Genomic DNA, 12,457 nt, shown 5'->3' on the forward strand with positions numbered 1-12,457 from the left:
GTGGAGTTAGTCTATTGAAAAAGTATGGGGAGATGTTGAAAATATAATTTCATGAAAATGTAAGCAACTATAGGTAGCACTGGCAACCTTCAATGAAATTAACAGAACTGTTAAGCAGTTTATGCTGTTTTATTCATCGTATCATTTGCAGTCCATTTGCGTAGTTGTAAGTAAAAAGTTCTCTTTTGGTGGGATAGTAAAACTTGTAATATTATCTCATAATCAGTATAGGGAGTTGAAAGTCTGTCCAATAACAATTCATTCCCAGCTTGTTCTTTTAAGATGTATTTGAGAACAGGTCTGCACTACATGTACTTGTTGCTATGCATCAGTAGTTGTTCTAGTCTTCATTGCAGGTGGTTCACTGATGTTTATAGTTGTTTTGGTCAGTTTTACTACAAAACTGCCAGTCATAATAAAAGCTACGTGAAGTAGAACTTGAACAGATATTTAATATGAATGAATCAGACTGCAATGAGTGTCAACAAACCATCTTCAAGCAAGCATTATGACAAGTATTCAGAACCAGATGACAGTGAATACAGCGAAAAAGATGATTATGTTGGTCCAGTAACAGGTAATACAAACAGCATTGAGATATGGAGAGAAGTTCTTAACAATCCATCAGTATTTATGTTCAGCTAATAGGTGTTATTGATGTTAAATGAAACAACACGTTTACTGTTACCAGTCACCGTTTTATTTATTTCCACGATGCGTTTCGTAGGTTTAAACCTCCATCATCGGGTGGATTTACATTAGTTAGTATTACATTTGTGTGTGTGTTCTGTTACGATTTTTGGAAGAACTTGTGGCACTGCCTAGTGGAGAAACAAGACACTATTTCAGAATATGGTTTAGGATTACTTTTGACAAAAAATTAAACTGATGTCTAATGGTAAACTTTAATAAGTAAACTATAGTACCTCCAGTGGTCACAGGTTCCTTTTGCTGTCGTAACACATCACATGTATACTGCCACATTTGTAAACAAATATGGCGTCTGGAATCAGCTGGGTGCAAGGTTCGTATAGCAGAAGAGAAGACATAATCACAAAGTACAAAGAATATACATCGTAACAACATTATTACAGAATAATTGTTTAAAGCATTTGGAGGTGTTTGTTTTGAGGTGTCGAATATATGTGTGTGTACTTCAGGTGGTATATAAATCCAATTTTGAAAAGTTAAAACAGCTAAACATTTGTACTCGTTTATACAATCAGGTGAAATGTTAAAATGGCTTAGACTTCATACTTGTTAATAACAATTAGGTGAAATGTTACAGACTTGAAGTACAATGATCATATTGGCTACACCAGTAAAATCATACATAGATGACACTCTTTGAAGAGAGAGAGAGAGAGAGAGGAAAGAGTGATTATATGAGAGCAAACATTTACATGGCAAGGAGTCTTAAGATTACATGTTGCATATATTAGCTGCCTAAAGGTTGAGGTAATACATTGCTTAATGCTATAAAATATGCAGTTAGATATATATTTGTGCCAGTAGTTTTAAGCTGACAAGGGGTACAAGCTGTTGGTGTGATGAATTATCTAAAATGGTGACTGGTAACAGTAAACTTGCTGTTTCATTTAATGTCAGTAACAGTCACAGTAAAGTCTAACCTAAAAATGTTCGCATTTAATGTTATTGATGTATTTGTTGATTTTTTCCCCTGAAGAGCTCCTTGAATTATTAGCATTATTAGTTGAACAAACAGCTCTACATGCAAGACAGGAAATATAAAAATGTGAGAGAGGAAGATCAATCAGACTCCTAAGATGGAGGGATACGGTTGATGTTTTTATGAAGATGTGTTCCTCCACAGGTGGCATTATTGTTTGTCATTAACAGAAAGTTATTGAAATACAGGTCCTTCCTACCCTTTATATTTTTGTGATCTGTTATGAGAAGGAGTAGATTTTATCGGTTATTGAGATATCTTTACTTTTCAGTCAACTCATTTCAACCTATGACTGACTATAAAATTAGAAAAGTTATGTTCCATTTCTATGTCATTATAAGCAATAATTATGTTCCAACCAAGAAGCCCTGCATCAACAAATCTGTTTTCAGGCAGTATATCTAACACTAGAATCACAAGTATGATGTGAAAATTTGTAAATTTTGTGAAGTTAACAGAGCAGCTCTGACAATAAAAATTTACTGCAACAAATCAGAGGAAAAAACAAAAAGGAGAGACAAGCTGAGCATCTGGAATTGTTTTGTACTTGATAGAAGCCTATTTGAAAAATGATATGGGCTTCACATAAAATATTTTTTTATAATTTTGTAGCACTGCCAAATATGTTCTCTCACAGAAAAGAAATTACAATTTAGATGTTTGCAAGTGCAATGCCAAAAGAGAAGTCTTACCACTTCTAACACACACCATGATGAAATTGCCAAAGTTATTAATCAAAATAACAAAGTTTCCTCAAAACCTAATGCAGTGTCAGACTGTTGCAACAGCATGTGTGGAATTGATTAGTCAGCCAAATCCTTTCACATTGTTTAGTTCCGCAAAACACTGTTAAATGGTTGAAAATGCTAATTATACATGTTGTTGTTGATGTGGTTTTAGGTCCTGATACTGGTTTGATGCAGCTCTCCATGCTACTCTATCCTGTGCAAGCTTCTTCATCTCCCAGTACATACTGCAGCCTACATCCTTCTGAATCTGCTTAGTATATTCATCTCTTGGTCTCTCTCTACGATTTTTACCATCCACGCTGCCCTCCAATACTAAATTGGTGATCCATCGATGTCTCAGAACATGTCCTACCAACCGATCCCTTCTTCTAGTCAAGTTGTGCCACAAGTTCCTGTTCTCCCCAATTCTATTCAATACCTCCTCATTAGTTATGTGATCTACCCATCTAATCTTCAGCATTCTTCTGTAGCACCACATTTCGAAAGCTTCTATTCTCTTCTTGTCTAAACTATTTATCATCCACGTTTCACTTCCATTCATGGCTACACTCCATACAAATACTTTCAGAAACGACTTCCTGACATTTAAATCTAAACTCGATGTTAAGAAATTTATCCTCTTCAGAAACGCTTTCCTTGCCTTTGCTAGTCTACATTTTATATCCTCTCTACTTCGACCATCATCAGTTATTTTGCTCCCCAAATAGCAAAACTTCTTTACTACTTTAAGTGTCTCATTTCCTAATCTAATTCCCTCAGCGTCACCTGACTTAATTCGACTACATTCTATTATCCTCATTTTGCTTTTGATGTTATTCATCTTATAACCTCCTTTGAAGACACTGTCCATTCCGTTCAACTGCTTTACCAGGTCCTTTGCTGTCTCTGACAGAGTTACAATGTCATCGGCGAACCTCAAAGTTTTTATTTCTTCTCCATGGATTTTAATTCCTACTCCAAATTTTTCTTTTGTTTCCTTTACTGTTTGCTCAGTATACAGATTGAATAACATCAGGGATAGGCTACAGCCCTGTCTCACTCCCTTCCCAACCACTGCTTCCCTTTCATGCCCCTCGACTCTTATAACTGCCATCTGGTTTCTGTACAAACTGTAAATAGCCCTTCGCTCCCTGTATTTTACTCCTACCGCCTTCAGAATTTGAAAGAGAGTATTCCAGTCAACATTGTCAAAAGCTTTCTCTAAGTCTACAAATGCTAGAAATGTAGGTTTGCCTTTCCTTAATCTCTCTTCTAAGATAAGTCGTAGGTCAGTATTGCCTCACGTGTTCCAACATTTCTCCAGAATCCAAACTGATCTTCCCTGAGGTTGGCTTCTATCAGTTTTTCCATTCGTCTGTAAAGAATTCGCATTAGTACTTCGCAGCTGTGACTTATTAAACTGATAGTTCGGTAATTTTCACATCTGTCAACACCTGCTTTCTTTGGGATTGGAATTATTATATTCTTCTTGAAGTCTGAGGGTATTTCGCCTGTCTCATATGTCTTGCTCACCAGATGGTGGAGTTTTGTCAGGACTGGCTCTTCCAAGTCTGTCAGTAGTTCTAGTGGAATGTTGTCTACGCCTGGGGCCTCGTTTCGGCTCAGGTCTTTCAGTGCTCTGTCAAACTCTTCACGCAGTATCATATCTCCCATTTCATCTTCATCTACATCCTCTTCCATTTCCATAATATTGTCCTCAAGTACATCGCCCTTGTATAGACCCTCTATATACTCCTACCACCTTTCTACTTTCCCTTCTTTGCTTAGAACTGGGTTTCCATCAAAGTTCTTGATATTCATGCAAGTGGTTCTCCTTTCTCCAAAGATCTCTTTAATTTTCCTGTAGGCAGTATCTATATTACCCCTAGTGAGATAAGCCTCTACATCCATAAATTTGTCCTCTAGCCATCCCTGCTTAGCCATTTTGCACTTCCTGTTGATCTCATTTTTTAGACGTTTGTATTCCTTTTTGCCTGCTTCATTTACTGCATTTTTATATTTTCTCCTTTCGTCAATTAAATTCAATATTTCTTCTGTTGCCCAAGGGTTTCTACTAGCCCTCATCTTTTTACCTATTTGATCCTCTGCTGCCTTCACTATTTCATCCCTCAAAGCTACCCATTCTTTTTCTACTGTATTTTCTTCCCCCATTCCTGTCAATTGTTCCCTTATGCTCTCCCTGAAACTTTCTACAACCTCTGGTTCTTTCAGTTTATCCAGGTCCCATCTCCTTAAATTCCCACCTTTCTGCAGTTTCTTCAGTTTTAATCTACAGTTCATAACCAACAGATTGTGGTCCACATCTGCCCCTGGAAATGTCTTACATTTTAAAACCTGGTTCCTAAATCTCTGTCTTACCATTATATAATCTATCTGATACCTTTCAGTATCTCCAGGGTTCTTCCATGTATACAACCTTCTTTCATGATTCTTGAACCAAGTGTTAGCTATGATTAAGTTATGCTCTGTGCAAAATTCTACCAGGCCGCTTCCTCTATCATTTCTTAGCCCCAATCCGTATTCACCTACTATGTTTCCTTCTCTCCCTTTTCCTACTCTCAAATTCCAGTCACCCATGACTATTAAATTTTCATCTCCCTTCACTACCTGAATAGTTTTGTTTATCTCATTATACATTTCATCAATTTCTTTGTCATCTGCAGAGATAGTTGGCATATAAACTTGTACTACTGTAATAGGTGTGGGCTTCGTGTATATCTTGGTCACAATAATGCGTTCACTATGCTGTTTGTAGTAGCTTACCCGTACTCCTAGTTTTTTCTTCATTATTAAACCTACTCCTGCATTACCCCTATTTGATTTTGTATTTATAACCCTGTATTCACCTGACCAAAAGTCTTGTTCCTCCTGCCACTGAACTTCACTAATTCCCACTATATCTAACTTTAACCTATCCATTTCCCTTTTTAAATTTTTTAGCCTACCTGCCCGATTAAGGGATCTGACATTCCACGCTCCGATCTTTAGAACCCCAGTTTTCTTTCTTCTGATAACGACGTCCTCTCGAGGAGTCCCCGCCCGGAGATCCGAATGGGGGACTATTTTACCTCCGGAATATTTTACCCAAGAGGACGCCACCATCATTTAATCATACAGTAGAGCTGCATGCGCTCAGGAAAAATTACGCTGTAGTTTCCCCTTGCTTTCAGCCGTTCGCAGTACCAGAACAGCAAGGCCATTTCGGTTAGTGTTACAAGGCCAGATCAGTCAATCATCCAGATTGTTGCCCCTGCAACTACTGAAAAGGCTGCTGCCCCTCTTCAGGAACCACACGTTTGTCTGGCCTCTCAACAGATACCCCTCTGTTGTGATTGCACCTACGGTACGGCTATCTGTATCGTTTAGGCACGCAAGCCTCCCCACCAATGGCAAGGTCCATGGTTCATGGGGGGGGGTTATACATATTATGGAAAAATATTTACACAGTATTACACGCAAACAAGTGGTGGCTCCATCAGATCTCCATCGTTTAGAGAGAACGTTCACTCAGGCAAGAATAAGGGACAAGACATTGGTCACTCTGAAGAAAAATGAACTGAAAGCAGGTTTCTTTGTTCACCTATCAACTACATCCATTCTGTACAAAATACTGTAAAGTGAATGGCAAAGGGTAATTCCCACTGTACTACATTTTAGGTCTTTTACAGTTCCATTTGCATATCAATTGTCGGAAGAATGACTGCTTAATTGCCTGAGTGTATGCTGAAATAGTCCAGTATTGTCTTCATGGACCCTACTGAAATGTTACCCAGGGGCTGTAGTATATTCCTAAACTCCTAACTTTTTGTCAATTGTTCAGACTTCATAAGTAGGCTTTCGTAGCGTACTGTCTCTCATCATTCATCTGTCAGTTAGATTTTTTAGCATTTTTGTGGTGCTGTCCCCTGTGTCAAAAAACCCTGCTCCATTTTTTGTATATGTTACCACAGTTACACTTGTTTGACATTGACCACACACAATTTAGCAATATTCTGGGAAGGATATTATGTACAATCAGTTACTTTTAAGCACTGACTCATTACAATTGTGATTTATTGATTCTGAAACTGAGGGATATTATGTTTTTGCATTTTGTGGTCTGCACAGTTTCATATTTCTGAACATTTAAAACAATTTGCTAGTCTTTGCACCCATTTGAAATCTCATTAAGATCTAACTGAATACTTCATTAAATAACTGTATCATCTGGAAAAAAGTTTGAGGTTACTGGTCATGTTTTCAGTGGGATCACTAATAACAGTATGAATAGTGAACATCCCTTAGGATATCTGAATTTGCACCTACATATGTGGAACCTACCAGGAAATCTTCAGTCCAGTGAAAAATTTATTACATATCACATACGATCACAATTTCATTATTAAGTGTTAGTATGGTATTGAGTCAAATGCTTTCCAGAAGTCAAGAAATATTGCATCCACCTGATAGTCTTAATCCATCTTTCTGGATGTCATGTTAGAGAAAAGTGAGTTGAGTTTGCATGTCTATTGATCCTAGTATCCATGGTGCTTGGCCTGGATGATGTCATTTTGTTTAAGCTACTTCTTGTGAATGGGTGTAGCCTGTGTTCTTTCCCAGCAACTGAACACAGATTTTTGTCAAGGAATCTACAGCATATTATGGTTAAGGGAAGGGCTCACTCAGCTGAAAATTCTATATACTATCTGAGAAGGATTTCATCATGGCATGGGTCTTCATTCAAGTTAGTTATTTCAGCTGTTTCTCAACACTACTTACACTAATTGCCCTATCACTCATTCTTCAGTGGTGCAAGTATTAAATTGGGCAGCCCTTCAGTGTCTACCTTGTAAAGTACCATTTGTAAACAGAGCTCAGAATTTCTATTTTTCCTTTGCAACCCTCATTCTTGGTTCCTGCATTACCTGTGAGTGTCTGGACACTAACTTTTGTGTCACTAATGGGCTTTCATATGATGAGAACTTCTCTGAGTTTTGTGAAAGGTCTTTCAATAAAATGCTATTACAATAGTTGCTGGTAACATATTGCATTTTTTTTAATAACATACAAATGTGTTTCATTTAGGATCTCTCTCAGAGTCCTATGCTTTGTTTTACACCTATTGTGCAGTGGTCACTGTTTCTTTAAAAGTTTCTATATGGAGACTGTATATCATGGAGCACCTCTGGAAGCATAAACTGTTTTATTAGGTACTTGCATGTCCAATGCTTGGTCCTCAAAGCTAGCGTCACAGGCTTTTTACATGCTCCTGCCCAGAGCTAAATGTCTAATTTCTTCCTAGAGACAAAACATTATTGCCTTTTTATCTAGTTAAGTGAGAATATACAGTAAATCTTTCTACTTATTTTAGTTGCCCCTTGGAGGTCTGGCAATACTTGCTGTTACAACTACCTCATAGTCACTAACGCCAATCACTTATGCGTGAATCCAGAGGCAATAGTAGTCCATGAGAAGAAAACAAGGCTAACAAAATAGTTGAGAGTTTGCATTTGACAGAAGAAATCTCATTAATCACATTACTACTGCCTAAATTGTGATGAACAGCTTATTCTTTATAAATAAAAATGCTTTAAGGCCCACCATCAATAAAATGACTTGATTTTTAATCACAATGGCTGTACACAGAAACTCATTTCATTTGAGTTGACTCACAGTTAGCACTTGCAGCCACACATTAAGGTAGGCTAAAAGATAATTAATAGTCAGCACTCAGCATGTTAAATACACTCAGACAACAGGTGACTCATTACACATTAAATATCACCTTACTAGGCTCAAACTAAAATAGTGATTAGGAACTAGCCTGGATACGACTTATAATACCTTAGCAACTAGCAGTATTTGGTAGATTTGCTGCTCTGAATAATCCAGCGCCTGCTGGAGGACGATGGCTCCACTGAAACTTCTCTCACTTGCATTCAATGGCAGAACTCTGAACTTGGCACAGGAATCTGGAAACTGAAAAGAAATAGAACAGGACAAAGATTAATCTTTGCTAGATTTTGCTGATAAGAAAGCTAATCTAATCTTGCCAAATTGATTTATGTAGCTGATCATTAGTTATGATTACTGAATTAATCTACACCCCCAATCTCACCAGTCTCAAAAGTCTGTATTATGGTGATGATTTATGACAAGTGCTACACAGGACCACAGTTTGATACATACAAGAAGAATAAAGTATCACAGCTGTACAGCAATTGGCTGACAATTTTTTATTGTAAGAATTTTCATCCTTGCTGTTGAGCAGAACAGCTAGCAAACAGAACATGAATGTTCACATTATGAACTTATTATAATACATTATGAACTGATTATAATAAGTTCATTTCACAGTTTGCAACTGATGAAACAGAGAATGCTTAAATTAATAAATAGAGTACTCCAATAGTTGCAAGTTATCTCTTTAACTCTCATATCCCTAATTTCTTTCTCTGAATAGTTGTTGGATTAATTGTCTCAAGTTCTGACAAAGAGTCTGCATGAAGCTTGGAAATATTACCTAAGATGTAGCTAACCTATACGTCTTCAGTAAATTTCATCCAGGTATACAAGATCAACAAAGTACAGAGGACAGTCTTTGAGAATTGGAAAATATGTGAGCGAGATATTGGTAGAGTGAAACTTTTGCACCAACTTGTGAGGAATACATGATGGTTCAAGTGGCATCATCTGTTTGTTGATTCAAATCCATGTAATAACTGGCTATGACATTTAGTACATTGTTCAAGATGAATCCAACAACGGAACCTTCTTGGGTCATAACTTGGAAAGAAATGTTGAAATTTTCAGTGTTTCTAAGGAGATCATCACCACATATATTCAGCTGAATTCAAAGTGTGGGGAAGATCACTGAAATCTGTTGATAATGCCCGACAATTACAATAAGCCTTCAAAAACTTACATTGCTCTCACCAGAACAGGGAATTTCTTTAACTGATTGTCTAATTGGTACACAGATCTGCTACTTCCATAAAACTATGTTCATTATATTTTGAGATTTATTTCACTCAGCCCCCCCCCCCCCCTCCAAAAAAAAAAAAAAAAAAAAAAAAAAAAAAAAAAAAAAAAAAACCGTTCGAGAGAAATGTAGATAAGGTGTCCTCTCCATTACTTCAGATAAAGGTGTCATCAATGAATCAGAACCAGACGGCACATGAATAAGTTCACATAGGTTGGATACTCATTGCTGTATATATTTTAGATCTCAACATAACTAATATATGCTTCTACACTTATACCTAACTGTACCATCTAAGTTATTTGCAGTTGCAAGTTCTGATTTTTTTTGATGATTATCAAAGATTTTCAGTATTTATGCATGTCAAGGGGTAAAGGAGAGAAGTAGAGAAGGTGAAAGGACTATGGATGTGTAATGGTGGGACACAAGGCACATTTAGAGCTGGAGTGGGAGCAGGGAAGGGCTAGGCAGTGGAGGATAGGGGGTTACAAGAAGGAGGGATGTGTTGCGGAGAGAGTTCTCACTTGCTCAGTTCGAGAAAACTGGTGTTGGTGAGAAGAATCCAGATAGCAAAGGCTGTGAAACAGTTGTTGAAATCAAGCACAGGCAGGCTTAGCAGCTGGGTGGCCAAGCTGTCTCTTGACCACTGTCTGGCGATGGCAATTAATTTGAACAGATAGTATGTTAGGTGTCATTACCACATAGAATGCATAACACTGGTTGAAGCTAAGTTGATAGTTCACACAGCCGCTTTCACAGGTGGCCTTGCCTTTGATAGTGTAGGAGATCCCTGTGACAGGAACAGAGTAGGTGGTTATGGGAAGATATGTTGGACAGGACTTGCCTTTAGGTCTATTGCAGGGATATAGTCCATGGGCAAAGGTTCAGGAGCAGGAATAGAATAGGGGCAGACATGGATATCGCATAAGAGAAGTGGGTGGTTGAACGTCTCTGTGGGAAGGGTGGGAGGGTAGTGGAAAGGACATTTCTCATTTCAGGCCATGACAAGAGGTATTCAAAACTGTGGCAGAGAACAAGATTCAGTTGCTTATGTGCTGCACAGAACTGAGTAATGGAGGCTCTTTTGTGTCTGGACAGTGAGTATGTGCTTGATGGTAGCTGACTGGGGAGACAAGAGATGGGAGATCTGTTCCTGGAAAAGGTGGGAAGGGTAATTTTCCTCTGTGAAGGCCTTAGTGAGGCCCCAGGCACATCTGAAATGGCTTGTTGGGCTGAAGAGAATTAGGTGAAGCTATCAGTGGAGGCATTGAGATTCAGGAGGAATGTAGATAAGGTGTCTTCTCCATTAGTTCAGATAAAGAAGGTGTCATCAATGAATCTGAACCAGATGAACAATTCATCTAGATAGAACATGAATAAGTTCACATAGGTTGGATACATACTCAGTGCTGTAGCATGGGTCTGCTTGTAAATGATGCCTTCAAAGGAGAAGTAATAGTGTCTGAGGATATGGTTGGTAATCACCAGAAGGAGAGTGTAGGTTTGGAGTCAGTTGAGCATTGGGAAAACTAGTGTTCAACAGCAGCACGGCTATGGGGTTTGGTGCCCTTAGCTGTACCTTGGGGGCTGTGGTTAGTGAGAATTAATTTAGTTTATCAATCATACATGAAAAAGGAGCTGTAAACTCATGAGGTGGGTTTTTATGACTTAAAATACTGGAACATTACTACTAAAATGACCTGAAAATATCAATAAAAGTACATAAAAAGTATATAAAACTGCTGTGACTCGCCAATCATTCAAAGCGCCGCCGCGCAATTATGCGCATCCTCTACGTGCGCGCTGTCTGCCAGCCATGCAGCAGCTGTGCCACCTAAGCGGCCAGCCGAGCAGCGGCCACTAGACTGGGACTCAGTGCTCATTCGAATTCTAACGTGTACACATGTCTTGCTTGTCAACTTACTCTGTGACTTATATGTGTTGTGTCGTTCTGAAATATATGTGTTAAACTTGACGTAATAACAATTGGCGACGAGGTAGTGGATTTTTCCTTTTCACCATTGACCCACAGGGTTCCATGGCTCCTGTCAAGCAACTATTGCAAAATCTCCTTGAACAGCAAACGTTTCTAACAGTGGCGATTCGCGATTTTGTCGCGGCGTCAAATGCGGGGCATTTCTCATCGTTGGCTATACCTCCTTTTCCTCCTTACGACGAGACGGCGGAAGACTGGTCTGATTATGAAAACCGTCTTCGACAGCACTTCTTGGCATTTCATGTCACGGACGAACAACCATGTAAGTCTCTGTTCCTTTCCTGGATTTCACCTCAAATGTATCGGTTGTTGTCACAATTGGCTCCTTTGAAGGATCCTGCGTCTTTGTCCTTTGCTGAAATGTGCTCACTTCTGTCTGTCTATTTTCAAAAGCAAACGCATGTGGTACCCTCTCATGTTGCCTTTTATCGTTGTCAAAAACAGCCACATCAATTCTATCGCGCTTGGGCTGCTGAACTTCACGGCCTCAGTCGAAAGTGTCAATTTGTTACTGACGTTTACGAACAATCCTATGCCGATTCCATGGTATGGGATGCTATTATCTGGTCGGCGCCCGACAAAGAAGTTCGGCAACATGCCCTTCAGTTGGCAAATCCGACTCTAGATGAAGTTCTCTCCATTGCGCAGTCTTTTGAAATTTCTCGAGCCGCTGGGGCGCAAATAGAGGCGTGGGGTGATGTCGGGGAAATACAACCTCTGTGCACTGTTGACGACACGTGTGGCACGTCCCCGCCAGCCGACGTGGCCGCAGTGCACTCCCACGCGCAGCCTCGGCCTAGCCGTAAACAACCAGCTAAGAAACTGCAGCAAAACCCCCGGCAACTTCCTTCATGTCCGCAGTGTTTTACGAAACATTCACGCGAGGATTGTCCCCAACATTGGGCTGTGTGTCACAATTTCAAAAAGAAAGGTCATGTGTCTTCCGTTTGCAAACCCGACCGCATACATGATGTTCATGAAAATGATGCTGAGTCTGATTCTGTGTTGTCTGTCAATTGCACTTCTTCCCTTTCAGGGAAGTTATTCCTCACTGTCCAAAT

At 39.0% G+C, this 12,457-nt stretch overlaps 1 protein-coding gene across 1 annotated transcript in view; it reads right to left on the reverse strand.

Annotated features, from left to right (window-relative positions):
- Positions 1–12,457, reverse strand: part of LOC126190765 (cadherin-87A) — a 699,820-nt gene that overhangs the window by 183,783 nt on the left and 503,580 nt on the right. The window contains exon 8 of the mRNA XM_049931292.1: positions 8,263–8,397. Coding sequence (XP_049787249.1) covers positions 8,263–8,397 — 135 coding nt within the window. The remainder of the gene's footprint in view (positions 1–8,262; positions 8,398–12,457) is intronic.

Source organism: Schistocerca cancellata, chromosome 1 (assembly GCF_023864275.1).
Source record: "Schistocerca cancellata isolate TAMUIC-IGC-003103 chromosome 1, iqSchCanc2.1, whole genome shotgun sequence".
Taxonomy (NCBI): domain Eukaryota; kingdom Metazoa; phylum Arthropoda; class Insecta; order Orthoptera; family Acrididae; genus Schistocerca; species Schistocerca cancellata.